General features: G+C 34.0%; 1 protein-coding gene across 5 annotated transcripts in view; it reads right to left on the reverse strand.

Moving 5' to 3' along the window:
• The window catches only part of HMGCLL1 (3-hydroxy-3-methylglutaryl-CoA lyase like 1), a 146908-nt gene that overhangs the window by 81814 nt on the left and 42222 nt on the right, over positions 1-22872 (reverse strand). For 4 of the 5 annotated variants that reach the window (XM_055389829.2, XM_055389823.2, XM_055389828.2 and 1 more), the window contains 2 exons: positions 2465-2560; positions 10-158 (listed from right to left, as the gene is read on the reverse strand). In XM_055389829.2, the coding sequence (XP_055245804.1) occupies positions 10-158; positions 2465-2560 (245 nt within the window). The remainder of the gene's footprint in view (positions 1-9; positions 159-2464; positions 2561-22872) is intronic. The other variant, XM_055389824.2, reaches the window with a different exon arrangement.

Consider the following 22872-nt stretch of genomic DNA (forward strand, 5'->3'; position numbering starts at 1 on the left):
CATAAGTACCCTCGTGCTGGAATATTCATGTGTCTTGCAGACTTAACAACCTCCTCAAATTTTCCCATACTTTCTTCAATGGAACAGTTAATATTCTTCTTGCTAAAGGATTCAGATGCAGCTCCAAAAACTGATATCTCAGTAGCTCCAGCAGCAACCTGAAAAATATATAATTTAAAGCCAAATCTAATAACTTCAAAAATGTGAATGATAGTGGTAGAAGAAAGATTAACTACTCTATGAAGGCATACATGTATTCTTTAATATTTGCCTTAGAATTTAAAATCGGATTCCTCTCATCTTGCCACATATATTCTTTCAAAATGTAAAAATATTTTGTAATAACAGAATAATCCACAAACTGCCATATTCATAAGTCTGTGAGGCACAAAAACACAATGAGGATGTTCTATTTAATTATGCCTTTTAAAAATTATGTATTATCTTCAGAAATACTGTAAGCCTAATTATGGAAAATACTAGCACCCCAATAAAACCCTTATCCTCCATGAAAAAATATTTCCAAACCAATTATTAAAATGGAAGATACTAACTACTTTGTTTATCTTCTCTTCCTACAGTCCAACAGAAAAATATTTTTCCAATTCATCATTTAGATTTTGCCCCCAGTTTTTCTTTGGTCTCCTAACCTAGCTTTTATTTTTTTGCATCCTGACTTCTACAGCCATACTCTTGTGTACCTAATGCTTTGATCTTTTTGTCAGTCTTTAAATCCAAAATATTAATCTAATCAATTTCCTTTTTGCACTTTTTGTCAACTTTATTCCTTCCTCCAGGCTCTCCAGTGACTTGTTTTCAAATATCAAGCCTCTCAGTCTTTCAGCTGGATGTTTAAGACCTTCTGTTAATGTATTTCTAGCACTTTGCCTACGTTCTCCCCTCTTGCTAATCCTCCATTAACACATGGGGGGGAGGTCAGGTGCGGTGGCTCACGCCTGTAATCCCAGCACTTTGGGAGGCCAAGGTAGGCAGATCACAAGGTCAAGAGATCAAGACCATCCTGGCCAACATGGTGAAACCCCGTCTCTACTAAAAATGCAAAAATTAGCTGGGTGTGGTGGTGTACATCTGTAGTCCCAGCTACTTGGGAGGCTGAGGCAGGAGAATCGCTTGAACCTGGGAGGCGGAGGTTGCAGTGAATCAAGATCACGCCACTGCACTCCAGCCTGGCGACAGAGCAAAGCTCCATCTCAGAAAAAAAAAAAAAAAATACATGGGGGGAGAAAAACTTAAAAGCTATCTTTTCATCTTTCCTCAAACATTTAAAAAATATTGGCTTTTATGCCTCTATCCAAAATAAATTTTCAATTTCTAAAATAAAAACTCTATTAGTGAACATCTACTATTTGTCTGTACTGTTTTTAGTACTATGGATGTGCTTTTTGTCATCTACAAACAACTGTGTAAACTAAGTGTTGTTATGCCAATTTTACAGATGAAACAGCTATAGCGCAAAAAAGGTAAACCCTTAGCATGATATCACACAGGGAGTAAAAGTTCTGGAGTCACGTTTTGAGCACAGAATTGCTTGACTCCAAAGTCAAGATTAGTTCCACTCCAGTGCTTGCCCCTCTGAGTTAACATGAGAGTGTCCTTTCAGTATCTTCTTCAAGGTAAGATACATTCTTTACTTTGTTAGGATTACTAGATGACACCAATATTTATAATTTTTAAATGACTTTTCAAACAACGCAATAAAAATTTTATCAAATCAAACCCAAGACAAAAGTAAATGGTTCTAACAAAATACATTATACGATTAATACCCCACAATCTCAACTTTACATAATATAGTTTCATATAATGAATATTTTTCATTAATATTCATTAATACCAGAAATAGCTGCTGCAAAACCTATGCAATAAGCCCATATACGGATAACACCTTAAAATTGAAGAGGATAGTCTCATATGTATAATTATTAAAGCTTTATTTAAATTATATAAATTTCTAAATCACAGAGGATCAAAAGAAACAAACCAGAAGATAAATAGGGAAAGTAACTACAGCCAGATAAAATGACAATTAGCTTTTCACCCAGAGGGAGAAAATAACAGACACAAAAAGCTGATCAACAAAAGGTTGACAAAAATAATTACCAAATTCAACTATAAAAATTGCATTGAAAAATGCTTAAATAGTATTCTATATTACTTATTTAAGAAGAAGCACAAAATATACTTCTAAGAAATTTCACAAAAAAATGCAGAATTTTACTTTTGTGTTTTGATTTTTGAACGGTGAAGCTGGAAGCGCCAGGTATATAGACAACTTTAGTCCCCAACAATGCTGTGAGGACCTGGAGCTGTATGTCTTCATGTTAGTACATTAGCATAGTATTTATATTACAGATGAGTTACATATGACACAATTTTAACTTTGTAAATATCTTTAAAACAATAAGAGGCATATCAATTTTAGAAATATTAGTAGCACACTTACAGCATGGTGAAAACCCTGAAGATTAGGAGTAAGGACAGGATAGCGAACTCCTGGATATTGATGAATGCCTTTCATTACTTCAGTGTGATCAGCCATCTTAAATACATAATAGTTATATGTAAATGTGTAACTTCGAATATGTTACCGAGAATCATTTCAGTTTCAGGTAGGTTATAGTTACATGGACAGAGTCTTTAAATTAATATCTGAAATAAAAAAATTATGCCAGTGAATGTAAAGGAAAGTAGTTTTCAGTCTCACAGATGTATAATAAGTAGAGATGAGTTTAACTGTTTTACAGAATGGGATCTGGTAAAATGAGTTATTACAGATAGGAATTCGGAACTTTATTATTTTCACTTAACCAATCTTTATTCCCTTCCTTTCATTTCATGGTCCAAGGCTGAAATACTCCTGAGATTGGGGAAAGTTGGAAAGGCAATATGCTATTCATTTACCATACACATGAAAATTTTATGTCCAAATAATTTTCAGTGTATGAAATTTTACAATGTTTAGGAAAATGTAAATTACACATATTCTTTAGAACAGTTTAACAAGGCTGAGATCCCAGAATGCTATTTGGTGAGCATTGGTGCTTTAGTTAGTAATAGTTATAAAGCTTTATGTAACACTATCATAGTATTACCACGTTTTCATATGTGAACAAATTAATACAGTAGAGTTCTCACCTGAAAAATTTAACCTACCCTGTCAACACTTTGTTTTCTGTATCTCTAAAAAACTCAACTTTGAATTAAAATATCAAATTTACCAGTTTGCCACAAAGTCTAAGAATTAGCTTCTTAAAACAATAATTATTAATCAGATCCCATAATCATCACACAGAGAAATTACCATTGACATAACCATGAGCCTTAGATATTTAAAAATAATAAATTGTGGCATGAACAATAAATATGAAGAATAATATATAAGCAGTGGAAAGTATACAAAATGAACATGCAAAAAGCTGTGAAAACATACCAAACCAAAACTGGAATCCTCAATATAGAAATGCAGAAAAAGGGCTATTGGGTTTTCTTTATATAACTTGGTTTGCTATCATCAGAATGCATTATTTTTGAATTTAAAAAATTAAAAGCAAATAAATCCAAACAAAAAATGCTTTTTAAAACATAGTTAAATACATTTGAAAAATATTATAATATTAAATATAAAAATACATGTTACAATATTTACTCGTATTGATACATTCATCTTGTCAACTCTCCAATGCCAGAAGAGTTAAATTTAATGCTTTCAATTAGTATAATCTGGATTACTTATATGAGTTTTTAAATACATATAAATTTGAAATTAAATACCTAAGATGCAAAGAAGTACCTTCCTTTGACTGCCATCATGACTTATTACATTTAAGCTTTCGTGTTTCATTCATAAACACATTTATTTGTGTTTACCAGGTGATCTTTTCTCACTTATTTCTATACTATTGTATCCACTATCCCCTGCCTCACCAATTCCCATCTTCTCCAAACAGTATCTACCACATTCATTTACAATGCATAAAAGTGATATCTCTCATTTCATTCTAAATCTATCTGACTTTAATCTAGCTGTTTATTGAGCCCCTACTATGTCCAAAGCTGAAAATAAAAATACAGACCTTACTTTCCTGGGGGAAAATGAGGTTATTGTGCTGAAGTAGTTAGTAGTATAGTTGGGGAGACAAAACAGATACACATGGAATGTTAACAATTCAAAGAAATATACTGGTTGTAAATGAGATCACAGATTATAAGAGATCAGAATGAATAAAGGTTGGTATGGCCTATAAAAGTCTGGGAGAGTTTGAAAGAGCACATGCGATACAAGCTGCAGTCCTTCACTGTGGCATTGTTCCAACAAAAAATGGCCACACCAATATTTCTGGTCCTGTATGTTCTTCCAGGATCTCACCACTTTTCACAAAGAGGTAAACTTTATTTACTCTTTTCCCTGAAGCTGGGTAGACTGAGATTCCTCCAACTATTAGAGTGTAGTGGAAATCATACTATATGACTTCTGAAGCCAGGTTATAAAAAAGGATACAGCTTCCATATGGCTTTCTCTTTGGGGGAAAGCCACTGTGGGGAAATCAGCCAACATCCTGTAAGAAAGCCCAAATTAGCCTACGCAAAGAGGCCACATAAGGAGACCCTCTTGGAGAACCCATGTGAAGAGGAACTGAGGCCCCCAGCCAATAGTCAGTGTCACCCCCTAAATTTGTGATTGAAGTAGCCTCCAGATGACTTTTGCCTCCAGCATTTGAGTCATCCAGCTGAGGCCCTAGACACTGAAGACCAGAGACAACCTGTCCCCCATGTCCTGTTCAAATCCTGGCCCACAGAATTAGTGAGCATAGTAAATGTTTACTTACGCCACTAAGTTCTCAGGTAATTCATTTTACAGCTATAAAAGCTGCAACACTGAAAAACCAATAGGGTTGGAAAAGAAAGACGGACGGTTGCATAAGTGGTAACATATTATTTGGCTAGAGAAGATTAGTAGTGAATAATTGGGGATAAGCTTATAAATGAAGAGGAAATCACACACTGTGATGGGTCTTTGAGTTAGGTTCACGTTAGTATAAAGATTCTGATTTATGCTGAAGGCAATAGAAAGCCATGGAGAATGGGTGTTGAGAAAGGAGAAGACTGGACTAAATGTAGTATTATAGAACAATTAATTTAGGGGAGGTGCAAAGGATAGTCTAGATAGGAGAGGCCAACTCTCAGGTAACTGTGAGAATCCAGCTTGTGACAAGTTCTGTGGTAGAAAAAAAATGGTACTGGGAATAGAACTAAAGAAAAATGAAGAGGACACAGTGGCTAATAACACAGAGGAGCACTTTACTCAAAATTGTAATTCTCACCATTTTATAGCCTTCCTTTGTAAATAGTTTGTACATATTTAACACAGTTTTTTATTGCATATCCATGAATTTAGCTTTTGTGCTTGATGCTATTTAGAGTGTGAGTTCTCTCTGTCTCTGTCTCTGTTTTTCTAACATGCACACACAAATGTGCATGCACACACAAATTACAAAAAGAAAGTAAGCAAACTTATTTCCGATAATAAGCAGAAAGAAAAGCAAAGTTTTAGGATATTGTAATAAAATGTAAAACAACACTAAAGAATAATGTTAATCAATATTATTAATGCTTAAGCCTAAGTAAACATAGTATGTATAAGTATTTATTAGACACATATGTATTCTCTTGATAACAAAAGTTAATAAAGATCGTGTTCCTAACCAAATACAGATTTGGATAGAGATTGGCAGTATATCATAAAACAGAATAATGGGCAAATAAACAAATTTTAATCTACAATAAATAGAGATAATCTTGGTCTATATTTAATTCATTCTGCACATAATTTAACAAAAATCTTGAGACAGTGGGAACAAGCTTATATAATGAAGCAAACAATAATTATTTTAAATAGATGTTTCAATCAATAGATCAAGAAAACCAAACATCACATGTTCTCACTCATAAGTGGGAGTTGAACAATGAGAACACATGGACACAGGGAGGGGAACATCACACATCGGGGGGCGGGGGGAGGGATAGCATTAGGAGAAATAGCTAATGTAGATGACGGGTTGATGGGTGCAGCAAACCAACATGGCACATGTATACCTGTGTAACAAACTGCATATTCTGCACATGTACCCCAGATCTTAAAGTATAATAATAAATAAATAAATAAATAAATAAATGAAAGGAAAAAAAGGAAAATGAACAGAGATGATAATGAAGTTTCCAGATCATGAAAACTAAAAATTGATAATCACTGAAGGTATCTTAATAAAATTATGATAAATACAGAAAGTAGAATCCAAAAAAATCACTACTTTTACATTTTTAAAAGTGCTCACAATATAATGAGGCCATTCAAGAAATAATAGTATTCTGTCTTAATTTAGTCAGTAAAGGCAAGTAAGTAAAGAGTTTTAGGAAATCCTGATAGAGTATCATTTTATTCCAATGAATAAAAAAGGGCAGGTTCCAATTCAAGGTACAAAGTCCTTGCTTTAATTTTTTTTTCTCTTGGGGAGTTTATGTTATACTTCAATCTTAATATTGTTTTAATGTCTAAAGTTTATAATTTAAACAATGAAACTAACAATTCATTTACATTACTGTTTTGACATTTTAAGAAAGCCTTTCTACATCTGGTTTTATTTAACAAACTTTTTTCAGACGTTGCAGTGATTTTTTAAATTTAAAATGATAAAAATCCTCATGATTTGGTTAGTAACAAGTTTTGCCATCACCAGCACACAGTCTGGAAATGGCAATATCTGTATATCTCTAGCCAAAAAAGAAATAGGCCTACCATGGTTAAGAATTGTTTTAAGCATGCACATTTTGATATAGATCCAAATCATCACAATATTTGTGTAACATTCTGCAAGAGTTTTCAAGATATGCAAAGCATCATGAAGATTATAGCCTAACAACCTTAGAGATTTTATTTGCTACTAACTCTTATCATGACGTAATTAAACTGGGATAGTTCACACTATACACATTTAGATATCCTATCATGTTGTAATTACCTGAATACTATAATGTGTTCCAAATATTTAGGCTTTCAATATGTTCCCCAGACAATGGCAATGGCTAAAATACAGTTTAAGTGTTGTTAGTGTCATCAGCTCACCCAAATTCCCTGAGGTTAGTGGAATTTCAAGATAATGCATATGAGAATGCAGTGATAAACAATGAGTTTCTCAAAAACTTCTGAAAGAGAATCATATTGAAAGTTTCAACTGTTTTTTTGTAAATAGGCTATAGCAGACCTAGCTTTATTCAGCTGTGCTTTATTGTATTTCACAGGTACTGTGTTTTTTACAAATTGAAGGCTTGTGGGAGCTCTGAGTTGATCAAGATCTATTGGCATCATTTTTCCAACAGAATGTGCTCACTTTGTATCTCTGTGTCACATTTTGGTAATTCTCACAATATTTAAAACTTTTTCATTATTATTATATCTGTTATGGTGATCTGTGATCACTGATCTTTGATTTTACTATTGTCATTATTTTGTGGCACCATGAACCACACCATATAAGATGGCAAATTTAATAAGTAAAGGTTGTGTGTGTTCAACTGATCTATCAATTGGGCATTCCCCACCTCTCTCCGTCTCCTTAGGCCTCCCCATTCCCTGAGACACAACAATATTGAAATTAAGCCTATTAACAACCTTAAAATGGCCTGTAATGTTCAAGTGAAAGGAAGACTCACATATCTCTCACTTTAAATCAAAAGCTAAAATGATTAAGTTTAGTGAGAAAGGAATGTTGAAAGCCCCGATAGGTGATAAACCAGGCTTCTTATGCCAAACAGTTAGAAAAGTTTTAAATGCAAAGAAAAAGTCAGAAGGGAATTAAAAGTGCTACTCTGGTTTACACACAGATAATAAGTGAAACAGCCTTATTGCTGAAACGGAGAAAGTTTGAGTGGTCTAGGCAGAAGATCAAACCAGCCACAACATTCCCCTAAGCCAAAGCCTAATCCAGGGAAAGGCCTGATGCTCTTCAATATTATAAAGGCTGAGATTGGTATATTATTGATATATTATTTATATATACTCATATATTTGTATGATAAATTATTACTTTTTAGTGTATTATATAAAAGAAAAATGTTTAATAACCCTAAACTTAAAGGATACTGTTTATTAAAATACTCCAAAAAGTTATAGGATGAAATTTTTTATAGGAATTAATTTTTAACATTTTTCAAAGTATACAATTCTTTCATTTTCAAGTCCCACAAAATTAAAGGTAAAAATACCTATCACCCTTTACTTCTCTTCAAAATGACAGTTAGAGAAAATAGAACTTTCACTGAGTAAAGTTTACTCAGTTCCAACTGATAACATGCAATGTGGGATGTTCAATAAAGTGAAATAAATGTTTACTTTAAATGGAAGTACATAAGGAACTGAGAGTTCCTATTCAATTTTTGACAAGAGTTGACTCCTATTCATTTAGATTTTAATCAGTGATTAACTCCCCGCTGCACCGGCCCTGAACAAATGCAATTACAAAGCTACTCCATGTACAGGTCTCTAAATTCCGGAGCTGCATTTGTAATACACTTTTTATATGTAATTCTCTCATACCCATTTATGATACACGTCATTTCTACGTTTACCATTTTAACTTAATGAGAGATTAGTCCACTATAAGTTTGCAAACTACAGAAGAGGAGAATGTTTTGGGTGGCTCTGTATTACCATAGAAATTATTCAGTGTGTTTTTGTAGCTCTGCTGAAGATGAGAAAATTTAACTGTGTGATGGGGTGGAAATATTAAAAGTTTAAGTTAGCACTGTTGTTAAGTGACAGAAGAGTTCAGAGGAGGATCTAAAATTCATGTGAGAAAAAAATACAAAGATACTTTTACAGTGGTATCTTTACAATGATATCTACAAAATTATATAACTTGACCACCTCTCTTAGAACTAGATCTTGTAACCTAAATATAGGACTCTATATTTTGTACCCTTTTCCCTGACCTGGTCAAGTTGATATGACTGAGTCAAGCATCATCAGTAAGTGAGTCTCAGCCATTGTCTCTGTCTCCACTCCACCTATCTGATAAAGGGCTCAAATTGTTTCCCTACCTTGCCCTCTAACAAGAGAGATTTTATGGTTTGTAATAGTGTACTAGGTAAGAAGCTAGCTGAGAAGTCCTAGGAAAACAAGGAAGGCATAGCCAGAAAATCTTAATAATCTAAACAGTCATGATGTTCGGGAAGGACAGCCTGGGATTTGAAAGGTAAGCTTTACTGGCAAATTGCTTTGACTGCTCTATAGCAGTGAAACAGTGTGAGATGAGAAGAAAAAAGGGGAGCTATACAAAGTATTGCTGTGATGCATACAGCGGTTCTCCTGCAATGGTCTTCAAGTAACACATGGCGATTGGAATACCATTTAATTCCTTAGGTTGCTATATTATATTTTTTTATGTACAAATCCAGGCCAGACTCTGCCACTTGGGAGAGCTCACAATTACTGCACTCTTTCAGAATGTTAGTGTAAATATTCTCATACACTGAAAATACATAAAACCCAGTATATCATATAAGATATAGTACACAATTTTACCTCATATTACAACTCACTGTAGAGTAGAGCAAGAGTGCATACTCACCATGTTAATGTCCTACACTAACTGGCACCAGAAGTATGTAAATAGTTAAGGAGAAACAAAATTCAAAATGTATACAACTAGAGGCTAGTTTGTGCAAAATTCTTCCAAACATTATATACATACTGTTGTAAGGAAATGATTCTGTTTTCATCCATGCGAAATCAAATGGAAATGTTCATCTATCAAAAATATATGCTATATAACAATTATACTGTGCATATGTTTCTATTTATAATTGCATAAAAATTACAAAAATAGAATATATCAAATTCCTCCATGTGAAGTGTGCAAAACTGTAGTAGTTCTTCTAAAATAAAGACTATATCTGCGTATAAATTCATACATAACAAAGTATTAGATTACATCTTAACACATTACTAATAATGAATTATTAAACTGAAAGATTTTTCTAACCTATAAATAAAAAGTTTTATTGACAGTGCTAGAGAAAAGACTGAATTATCTGTCTATACTCTCCATAGAAAACACCATAGTGTTGACCTTAGAAAGAGGCGAACAAAGAATGTATAGTCACAAAATAAGAGAAAAAGCGTATTATGAAATAATCTCAGATGCTCACTTAAATTTTTAAAACTAAAATTTTATTTTTCTTAATTTTGAGATATTTGTAATATCTTAACTTTTACAATTTTATAATTTCATAAGTTCTTTTTTCTCATTTAAAATTAATATTTATTTTCCTATATAATGTTGTATTTGGCATTTATAGTCTTTTAAAAAAAAAAAAGAGGAGCCTCCAAATTGATGTATTCAGTATCTAAAGTTCCCTACAAGTGGTTGGCCATATATCTCCTAGTGATTTGCAGATCTCACTCAGAGACAGACAGGTGGCCCTAAACCATCCAGACATATAAATTAGCAAGAGCACAAACAGTTGCTTCACTTGAAGTAATAGGGTATAGATGGTGGTAAATGACTCTCAAACTGAATGATCCCAGAGACTAGCTCAAACTTTGCATTTTGCCAGAAACGCGATCCTTGAAGACAAAAGAACCTGAGGCATATCTAATGATTGTCCCTTGGAAAATTTCATATTTCCTGGTTCCAGTGTTTGTGATGAGGGACCTTGACAGATGCAACAAGGCTAAACTTTACAGCACTTACAGAGGCACTGAATAGGAAGTAAAATAACCAAGAAAAGGAAAAGAGGAATAAACTGTAACAACATGGGTTTTTGAGTAGTGTAATTAATACTAATTACTATTACTATTAATTAATAGTAATAGTAATAGTAATTAATATTATCTGTTATAGAAGTACAAAAAATGATCAAACAGAGTAAGAATTGAGGAATAGTATTTAAAGGCTCTTCCTGACCCCAGCAACTTCCATGACCTCATCATCATTCAAAGACAGCTCTGCCACTGTTAGCATAAATCTTTCCCTTACTTCAATCCACAGATGCTATGCTGGTCTATGCGACACCCACTGGGATATGGAATCAGAAAACTAAAAAAGAATTCTAGAGGGCCTTAGAGGCATAATGAAAAAAAGGATCATTTAGAGATCCTCTAAATGCTTAGGCTCTAAAACAGAGTTAGGGTATAAGATATTTGAAAAGGGGGATTTTTAAAGTCCTATGGTAGGATATGAAATTAGGTCCCTTCAAATATTCTAAATGAAGCATGAGTGAAGATTGGAATGACTTAATTATTTTGACATTTTTGAGCATGCTTTCGTATATGAAAGGATAGCATGGGGCTCCAAATTTTATTTTAATTACATCTAACTGAAATAATTAAGGCCCTTTATCTTGTTAACTAAGCCAGAGTTACTGAGACTCAAAGCTGGAACTCTCTTAGAAAACCCACTTCCACCAAGTGGAACCGACTCAGTATGTGTCATTTACTGAAGGGTCCAGTGTGCTTAGAGCTGTGCTTCCAAATACTGGCCTGAGGACTGCCTAGGTCAGAATGATCTGGGACGACTTTTAAAATGCTTATTTCTATATTCTGTATTGGCCCCAATGAACCAAAAATCTCTGAGACCGTAAACTGGAAATCTGCACATTCAGTAATTTCCTCCACTGCTTTATATGCATGGTTTAGAAAAGTCTGCAACTCCTCCCTGGGGTGAGGAGTAGAAGTTTTGGAGTAGATTCCTGTGTAACCCACATAGACCCCACAAAACAGATTTTTTTTTTGCTGTGCTTTACAATGAGCATTATTATGGTCCAGAGTACTGTGGTCAGGTCACACTAATCACAACTTATTGGACTCTGAGAAATGGATGTCACCTTGGATCTGACATCCATGACCAATATACAACCAAGGAAAGCCTTATATTAAGGTTATCCTTACCCCCAGCTGGAACTTCGTTATCGTCTTCTTACTACTGAGATTCCAGAATAATTTGCAGCTAAGGCTTTGAAGGTCTGGAGGACTCCAGACCCCTATTTTTTCTTAACAGCTCACCTCACTCTTATTGAAGTGCTCCCAGCTTGCCTTTGATGATAGCAAAATGTCTGCAGCATTATGCCCACTATTTCAGGTCTCTGATCCTTTACATTATTCCTTCTGCCTAAAAATCTTTTTCCCTTTTTTATCTAGTTAATTGCTTTCATTTTTCCAATATTCAACTCAAAAATTCCTCTTACATGACATTCTCAATAACCAACTTGACTTAGATGTCTCTATACTTCCTAACTTGCTTTGTATTATCTATCATTGCTCTTATCAAATTTTGTATAATTTTTGATTCATGCATCACTTTCCATTATTAAATCATTAGCTCTTTAAATACTTTTCATGAAATCAGATTTAATAAATGATTGTTGAATTGAATTGACATTTATCTCCCTTGGTTTTAGCCCTTTATTCTAATTCGAATTCACTTGGAATTCAATCCACTTTGAATTGTGATTTTTTCCCACTAATTCTTCTACTATTTTATTGTTAATAATGATGGTAATAATGGTAAAAGCACATTTACTTTATGCTGAGTTACATGTTAAACCTATGGGTATTTAATTCTTTATGTGGTATCCTTTCACAGATTTTTAACAACCTAATAAGAGACTCCTTTCTAAATTGCAATCACTTCAGGCCCATAAAATGGGGATTCACCTCTGAATAAAAATAAAATTAGGCTTTCCTTATTGAAGTAGGAGCAGAGGGCCTAGAGTTCACTGGTTTGGCCTCCCTCTAGCCAACCTTGCTGATTCCCAAGCTTGTTGATTCCCAAGCTTGTTGATTCCCAACCTTGTTGAAGTCTAACATCAACAGAACTAGATAGTGATATTAGAAATAAAGGTCACCCAGTTAGTGAGTGTAAAAGCTGGGCAGGGACCCAAGTCTATCTGACTGCAAAGCATGTTCTCTAATACCTCCTTGATAAACACGTCTTCCATATCTTCTACCTTCTATATCATCCACATCTTATCTTTTCTATATCTTCATCTTAGTCACTGCTAAAGACTGTGTGCATCAGAATATCAAAGGCGGAGCTCCTAGAGAGAACTCACCTTCAGGCTGAATAGTCTTGTGGCATATTTTATCATCTAGCCCAAAATCTCTCAAACTGAACCCATCATCAGCATTATTTGAGGTACTTTTTAAAAATACAGATTTCTTGGACATATTGGTACAGATTCTAATTCTGTTCTCCTGTAAGATCCAGGAATCTATAATTAACAAAACTTCTCAGGAGATGTTAGAAATCCTAACAAGTTTGGGAATCAATAAGGTTGGCTTGAAGGGGGCCAAATTAGCACATTCTAGGCCTTCTGACCCTACTTCGATAAAGGAAAACTAATTGTATTTTTATTCAGAGATGAATCCCCATTTTGTGGTCTTGAACCTAAAGCAACTTCAATTTAGGAGGGGGCCTCCTTAAGAAAAAGAACACAAAAATATCTAGCTATTGAAAATTTCGTTAAAACTTATAACAGACGATGACATTGATAAGACCTCTCCTACAGCCTAGAAGGGACCTCAACAAATCTTTTATGGTGACTTTCTTGTCTATATCATATATTGAAGTTCTACATAAAGTTTTACCCATGACAAAAAAGAAAAAAAGTTTCACTGATAAAAACTAAAGTTTGTAAAAATACCAGTTTTGGTAAAATTTCATATCTTGCTCAGAGAAATATCAACAAGATAGTCAAGGATATTTTTTAAATACTCCAGAAATACTATCAGCAAACAAGTGAGGTCAGTTTGGTATGTCTTATTATTGGTACATCCATAAGATTTCCGAGTACATCTCATGTTCATAAATTGTCTGTTTAATCAACTATCCTAAATTTTGCTAGGAAAAGACTTAAACTCATGGACCTATAAGCCCTCATTTTTCCTTTTCACTAATATAGATTGCTAAATAATTTTAAAAATATATTTTGAAGGATACTTTGCTTTCTTTGCCCCACCACCAACTCTATCGATAATCCAGGACAATATTCATTATCTCTTCAAAATGAGCAGATAATGTCAGAAGCTATCTGTCTACAATCTCCAGTAGCTGGATTAGACATAACTGACAGTATTACTTTCTGTATGCAGGCATACAACAGGAAAGAGACATAGAGCATGCAATTTCTTCAACACATGCCATCGATTACTATAAAAATGTAAATAATGTGGTTTCAGACCCTATAACTCAAAGCTCAATTTGAGCAGTAACTCCTCTTAAAGGCGATACATTCGTAAATTCAGTAATGAGAAAAAATGAGACTAGAGCTCTTCCTGACAACCCTGGGTGAAAATGCTCTAGCCAGTTATGAATAGCACTGTAGCCTGGGTACAGTAACCCTGTCTCATTCACAGACTCCTTGCACAAACCCCATATATCTTAGCCTCAGTAGCACAGAGGAGATCTTGGTCTGCTTGAAGAAGTAAGACAGTTTTAATAAATCACAGTCTTACAATAATAAACACAGGAAATCTCTGGAAAATTGAACATCCAGTTTTTTTTTTTTCTACCCTATACCCTGTCTTGGCTGCCAAAGCTAAAATAGACTGACACCATATTCACAAAACTTCTTAAGTCCAGAAGCCTTGAAACTAACTTGGTCTTGTGTATAATTTCCTGTACTTCCTTATTCAGCATTACCTTTGTGTACTAAGGACCTCTGTACTGCCCTCTATCGGGTGAAATGCCTACACGTCTCAAGAGTGACCAAAATAAGAAGCATATGACCCAAACTCTTCTATTGTAAATGCAGGCAAGGCATTTTAGTCCTGATCCACTAATGTCTAAAAGTATTCATTTTTTAAATTAATAAAATAGACCCACACTGCCCAAATGGATCTGTGAGTTATAAACTGAGAGACCAATATTCCAGATAAAGAAATAAAAGTCATTTTATTCAATAGCATTTCCTAGTTTCCTAAGATAAACATAATAAATATACATTAGTTATTATTTGTTCAGGTTAATGCCTTTTGTGACCACCCTCCTGGTCTTCCCATGTCAAAACAATCATGTTCCCAACATCATTCTGAAGTAGGGCAAGAAGTCTCAAAGCTCCAAGTATAATTTTCTTTCCACTCAACTGTGCTGCCTCTCATATATCATGCCTTTATGTTTGATAATAACACTGTCAAAGTTGTTATTTCCCATGCATGAAAGCAGAAGTGATTTTTGCAATACTGTATCTAATTGTAGTTACTGTATACAGACTGTAAACAAAGTTTCCTTCCTATACTCACACTTCTTTCTGTAAGCCAACTTGCACAGAGTGGAGGGTAGGCCTGGGTTGTTGGAAGGAGACTAACTCACTGGTAATAAGACACTGGAAATAAGTAATAAGACACTGGCTGTGGAAAAAAAAGGGTCTTATTACCACAACAAGCAATGCCATCACTGCAAATTTGTGGTTTGGCCATCATATAGTTCCGGAGATCTCTGTTTTGATATAAGACAGAACTTTAAGAAAACTGGCCAGAGTGCTCGATGACAAACTGCTTAACATACCCTGGTTACTAAGTTCTATTTTATAACTCATTTACAGATATTCACTTGATTTTAAAACGCCATTTGTATGAGTTTGATTTTTTTATTATTTTTTTCCAATTATCTATTTTAACTTTACACTTACCTTATTAGGTATATATTATGGTTATCGATAGCAACTACTTATTATTCAACATTTGGGTCCAACAGAGAACTCAATACAGTTTTGAATAGAGACACAATAAAAGCAATAAATGGGTGAGTGAATAAATGGAAACAATCCAAGGCATAGAGAGATGAAACTACTTCGCCAAATCATATCATACATGAGTAAGAGTCAGGTCTCAGATTTTGTATTGCTCTATCAGAAAGCATGGGTTAAACAGACAGAAAAAGTGATAAAAACCTCAGAAAACCTGAAACCTGGAGGATCTGGTGGGGAGTTGGGGGGGAGGGGCGCGCGGATGACTATATTTGGGCTACTAGAAATATATTTCTTACTACGTATTATAAGCAGAATTCAATATAAGATGCATCCATCTTGACTAATAATAGTGTTAAATTTATAAATAGATTGCACATTATAGCAGTATAAGAAGGTCTGAAGTAAGTAGTATTAGTGCCATAAGGTTATTAGCATGAATTTGGTTCAACAAGTTGATATTTCAAAGTTCTTAATTATAACCTATAAGTTTTTGCAATGACAAATTTAAATTTGTCCAAGACATTTATAAAATAAATAGCATTCTTCAAAATATATCTTATATATTAACAGTGAAAATACCTAATATCCATAGATGTTACAAAATATTCTACTATTCTAAAAATTATAATTCCAATCAGTGATGAATTGATAGGTCAAATGTTCAAGATAAATAAGCTTGGATAAAATTTTTAAAAGCAAAATAAAATCAAATATTTTATGCAATATGTTTTTGATTTACAGGCATACTCTAAATAAAAAACGTATATTCTTTTTCTGTTATCAAATGTAAAACAAGTGAAACATTAGCATATATACATTTCACTAATGTGTAGGTTTTGACATGTAAAATCCATTGTCTAATGTGATATTCGGGATACAATATTACTTTCGGCATTCATGTTTATCTTTCTAAGTCTCTATGTTTACTACATAGTACTTCTAGAGAACTTTCCAGCAATTTAATCAGATAATATTAGATCAATCCGTGTGTACCTAAAAATTAGAAAAATCACTTTATTTTTATTTTGAAATAATATTCAAATAACATAACTCTTTATGAACATCAGCCAAAACATGTCTTTAAAACTCATTATCCTAATTATTTAAAAATAACTGCTATGATATGTTTCATTTTAAGTGCTCAAGGATACAAGGATAATGTATTCTTGAAAATAAGTACTGCTAGAACATACTCAAAACTGGGCTATCCAGACCACGCTTAATATCTTAATGCTTTAATGTTTAAACCAGGTTTTGAGTAATGGATGTGAATCTCCAAGTGAGCAAGTCATAACTATGGCACACTGGAAATAAGTATTACTAAATACTTTCATTCCCTCTAGTCTAGTCCCTAGGGTATACTCTGCATTTCCCAAAGTGGATTGCACTTAAGTGGCTTGGGAGTCATATCAATGAAATGAGTTTGCACTAAAATAATATCAACAATGTTTATCAACAGACTAATCACAGTAATGCAAAAAAGACCACTAAAGAGTCAGAATCAAGTCTTTCTGAGCCATACTGGACCTCTGTTTGGGTTTGAAACAATTACATACAGACCTTTCAAATGTCAATGCATGCGCACAGTTCTACAAGACCAAATATTAAGGTACTTTTAGTCAGATACAAAAGTGGAATTTTAATGTGACCAAAACGGCTTTGAAAGGTTTTTTTCTCTTTCTCATGGAAAAACTTATTTACAAAATTGACAAACATGATGAACTCAATACAATTGGATAAAAGATAAGGTAAAGCAGTGGTACCCAACCCCTAGTCCACAGACCAGTACTGGTCTGTGGCTGGTTAGGAATGGGGCCACACAGCAGAAGGTGAGCAGCAGGAGAGCACGTGAAGTTTCATCTGTATTTACAGCCACTCCCCATCACTCACGTTACCTCCTGAGATCCACCTCCGGTCAGATCAGCAGCTGCATTAGATTTTCATAGGAGTGCATGGAAGGGATCTAGGTTGTTCACTCCTCATGAGAATCTAATGCCTGATGAACTGTCGCTGTCTTTATCACCCCCATATGGGACTGTCTAGTTGCAGGAAAACAAGCTTAGGGCTCCTACTGATTCTACATTATAGTGAGTTGTATAATTATTTCATTATATATTATAATGTATTAATAATAGGAAAAAGATATAGTAAATGTAATGCACTTGAATCATCTGGAAACTACCCCCCACCTCCCCGTTTGTGGAAAAATTGTCTTCCACAAAACCAGTCCTTTGTGCCAAAAAGGCTAGGGACCTCTGAAGTAGAATATTTTATTTTAATATTATGTTCTGGTTATTTTTATACATCTAAGAACAAAGAAAACCCAACTTGTTAGTCAAAGTGTAATTGAGCAAATTAATTATCATCCTACTGAAAAGTAGTACATGCTGAGCATAATAATCTTTGAGTATAATACTTTTTAGACTAGTGGGGGCAAAAAGGCCAAAAAAGCTTGAATTATATGTTCTGCTTGAAAATATGAGCATATTAAACAATAAAATTGCTGACATTATTGCTTTCATTATAAGTTTTGCTTTTTCTTAGGACACAGTAGTGGAACTACATCCCAGGTACAGTAGAAGTTGTTGTTGAATGCTGAGTAATACCAAACGATGTTAGCAACAAATATTTTCCCCCATTTTATTGCGTATTAACCTTAAAAAAAGTCCAAAGAGAAAAAATAATAGTGGCTGGGTGCAGTGGCTCACGCCTGTAATCCCAACATTTTGGGAGCCCGAGGCAGGTGGATCACAAGGTCAGGAGTTCGAGACCAGCCTGGCCAAGATGGTGAAACCTCATCTGTACTAAAAATACAAAAATTAGCTGGGTGCGGTGGCGGGCACCTGTAATCCCAGCTACTTGAGAGGCTGAAGCAGGAGAATCGCTTGAACCCAGGAGGTAGAGGTTGCAGTGAGCTGAGATCACACCACTGCACTCTAGCCTGGGCAACAGAGCAAGACTCTGTCTCAATAATAATAATAATAATAATAATAATAATAATAATAATAGTTTCCACCATCCCAACAAAAACAGTGTTAACATTTCCATATTCTTTTTTTTTGAGCAAGACAAAGAGCATTTTAAATATTTATAAATAGGCTTTAGGCAATTGTTTCTCCTATGTGGTAACAGTAGCAATGATTTAATTGTACAGTGGAACAGCTTTAAAGTATTGCATTTCGACTTAATCCCTACTTAAAAACACAGGAATTGATTAGTAGCCCCCACTCTTAACCAGAGGAATTCAGGAATTTATATCATCGCTATTTGTAAAGATATAGTAAATAATACCACTATTACATAAGTAACACCTGTATAGGATATAAATCAAATATACTGCCACATTATAGAGTGTCTAGGATAGTATTCAGAATATTTATTATTATATTATTTTAGTATCCAAAATATGTACTATTATTGTATTATTTTAGTATCCAAAATATGTACTATTATTATATTATTTTAGTATCCAAAATATGTACTATTATTATATTATTTTCATTCAATAAGAGATAAGTTTGCAAATTTAGAGAAACATTTAACACAGCAACTTAAAATACTTCTGGGTGTTTGTGCTAACAAAAGAGCAACAAAAATCTAATTGCTACTTTTCATTTCTAGAGTACATTGATATTTTGCTCTGAAAAGAGATCTTCCTAGTGTGTATTATTTCAAAAGCAAATAGGTATTCATAAATAATTTAACATATAGAACTGAATGATGTGTGTATTCCAGACGTGTCATAGAAGTTACAACAGACTCTGAAAAGATGTCAGTACAGAGTTAGGACTTTGATGAACAGGTCTGGACATAAAAAACAGCTTCAGAAATACAGGGACATAATTTCATTCTACAGTAAAGACAGTGATTTGTGTGGCAGTGTGTGTTCACTGTTTTCAACACCTCTTAATCTCATTTAAAGCAAAAGAAATTAATTTTATAAAGGGAGTGGATAGGAGTGAGGTAAGTATTGGTAGCCATGACAGTACTAAAATAGGTATTCTTTTTAATTTGGGAGTTTTTTGGTTTATCTATCAACTGTACTTATTATTTAACTATTAGTAAGAAAAAGCATATAATTAGTTAGTTATTAGGCCAGTTTTAAAAACATAAAAGTGGCAGATTATAAAAAGGCCTCAGTGGTACTTCCCCTCCCACTTACTCTTCCAGAATGCTGTGACCCAATATAAAGGTGGTAACTGTCCCCTCCTTTTGAAACTCGGTGGGCTTTGTGACTGCCTCAACTAATAGCTTATGAAAAAGTAATGCTATAAAATTTACAAGGCTTGGTTATAAAAGCCATACCACATTTGCCTACCCCTTAAGACACTCATCTTTGGAACTCTGAGGCATTTATGTTAGATTAAAGCTGCTATGCTGTGATAAAGTCCAAACTAGCCCCTGCAGGAGACCACGTGGAGAGTCTTTGAGAACACAGGAAGAAAGAGGTGGACAGCAAGCCTGCAGCTACCCAAGCCCCCTGCCCTTGCTGTTGCAGCTCTGACCACTGTCTACCTCATTGTTAGTACCTAAGAAACCTCTAGCTAGAGATGCTGAATTGAGCCATTACTGAATTCTTGATACACAAATACCATAAGCAAAAACAAATGTTGTTATTGTTTTAAGCCATTAAATTTAAAGATTATTTGGTGTGTGGGTAATTGAAGAACCAACACAAATTTACTAACACTCAAGGATATGTAGCAATTACATATATTTGAATATATACATTTGCACAAACATATAAAATATTTCCCACAAGCTGCATAGTCAGTGAAAACACGTTAGACCGATTGAAGCAATGTGGAGTCTATGGTTCTTGCCATTTAAATACTGGGAAAAAAAGGAGGTGGCAAATAGTGTATGCTTGTTCTCAATTTTCTTGAAGAGCTAACATATTTTATCTATGTGGATCTAGCTCTCAGAGCACAATTTTACCTACATTTAAATTTCAATGACCATTTGAGATCATTTACTAAAGAACTAAGTGTCTTCATTCCTTCTCTGAGACCAAATATTGGACAAACAGCAATTATTTGTTATATAAGAAATTCAACGTGTTTATATAAGTCGAAAAACAAAACGAGCCTCATATATTTAGAAACAGAAAATGAACCATGACAACTCTTATAAGGAAGCAACACTAGTGTGCATACCTGCTCTACGAATTCAGGAGAAAAGACAAGAATATGAAGACTTCACCAATAAATATTCTCAGTGATTTTAATCAGCTGATTCCCTAGGATAACTGTATAATTAAATAGATCTACTTCTGTCATAAAAATATGTGGAAGACCCACAGTTGCTGAGTAGATCATCAATTAAGTGAGAGTTGGGTCATAATATGGTTTTGACCTCCATGCCAGCATCTTAGTGTGCAGAAGAAAATAGTGTTCTATGCACAGAATTGAGTATTTTAAGTCAGGCTCATTTGGAGATAATTTGGTTTAAGTCTCCCTCCTTCTTTCAGCCTACATTCTCCTCTCCTCTACCTATCTGGGTAAAGGACTCCTATAGCACCAGGGAATAAGAATTGTGATCTTGGTAAATTTCACCAGGAACCTCTTTGGGAAGGTGACAGAGGCCAACTCATCTGGATAATAATGGATGAGTCTTAACTCTGGAAAATTTCCCAAATGTAAAGTTTTTCTGAATGAACTGTACCTTATAAGCAAGCAATCTGGGGGCTCTCTGCCTCCTTTCTTTCTCACTCTCTCTTTCAGCCCCTTCACGCACCCTCACATACACCTCGTCAAAATTACCTCCTTCTTTGACTCTTTTCCATACCTACCTTCCTCAAAAAGAAAAGAGCTAGGAGGAGACATCAGGACTGGACTCGGTAGCAGAAGGTATAGCCTCCTGCATCTCATCAACGTAAATCTGAATTTTAAACTTCAATCCAGTAAATGTGTCTTCAGTGCCAATAAAGAGCTACTTGTATCACACACCAAAAGGAGAGTAGGGGTAATTTACTCGTTCCTTCTTGCTAACATTGTGTTTGGTCCATATTTTTAAGTTTTAGAGTGACTTGAAAATAATTATTTGTCTTTTACATACATTTCTTTCTACTTTTATTAAAAAAAAATCTATTTTTATTCCCTGGTGTTAGGACTTGTGACCCATCTATTCCAACAGTTAAAAAATAGCTAATGAGGGAGCAAATATTTTTAAACTAAGCCTTTGCCTATGGCATACATAAATGTACAATGTTATGTATATTTAATGTATTTTTATTTTTAAATAAGTGATATTCATTTTAATCACTCGTGAATAAAATATTTACAATCAAATGGTTAAACTAAAGATGAATGTAAAACTCTAGTTCACTTTTTAAAAGATTATTGTATTTACAGTTTAAATAGCTTACTACTAACGGCCACATTCCAATGTTGCAATAAACTTTGTCTATTTTTATAAACATGTTTTCTTTCTGCTGCTATTGTTCATTCCATCTGAGCAAGGGGCTATCTGGACTCATTTCAAATGTTCTTATATTTCATGTCACTCTAAGGAAAGCTTTTTCCAGATAAGTTGTAAAGAACATGTATTTTTTAATGACAGGTATTTTATCATCTCCAGCCATTCAGGTTATAGGTGTGGGATCCTGTTTTATATGGCACCCTGCTACTGTGGAACTTTTCTTTTAGCTGTTTGAGTTAGAAAGTCTTTGCCAAACAAAACAGTAGGAGGGAAACTGTAAAAAAGCTTTAAAATCCTAAAAAAAGAAATAAGTGATCAAGCAGCAATCTAAACATCAACTAGAGGACTATTCCCATGACCTACATTTGAGGAAAAAAAATATAAGATGTAGAGAATTAATAGAATACCAATTTAGATCCACACACATTGTCCTTAAAAGTAGAAATTATTTCAACCAATATATATGTAAGCTGTTGTACTAAAATTATCGTCAAAATCTCAGATGTTAAGTTAGACAAGTCTGACTTCATAAGATTTTTTTTCCAAAATAAGAGAGTAATATAAAATTTCAAAAGAGAAATTTTAAAATGGTCTGCTCAGACAAGCTCCCTGAAATCTAAATTCAAACTGGAAAAGTAGAATATCCTCAATATTTGCCTTTGACAAACATTTAATGTGTTATATAGT

Source organism: Gorilla gorilla, chromosome 5 (assembly GCF_029281585.2).
Source record: "Gorilla gorilla gorilla isolate KB3781 chromosome 5, NHGRI_mGorGor1-v2.1_pri, whole genome shotgun sequence".
Taxonomy (NCBI): Eukaryota; Metazoa; Chordata; class Mammalia; order Primates; family Hominidae; genus Gorilla; species Gorilla gorilla.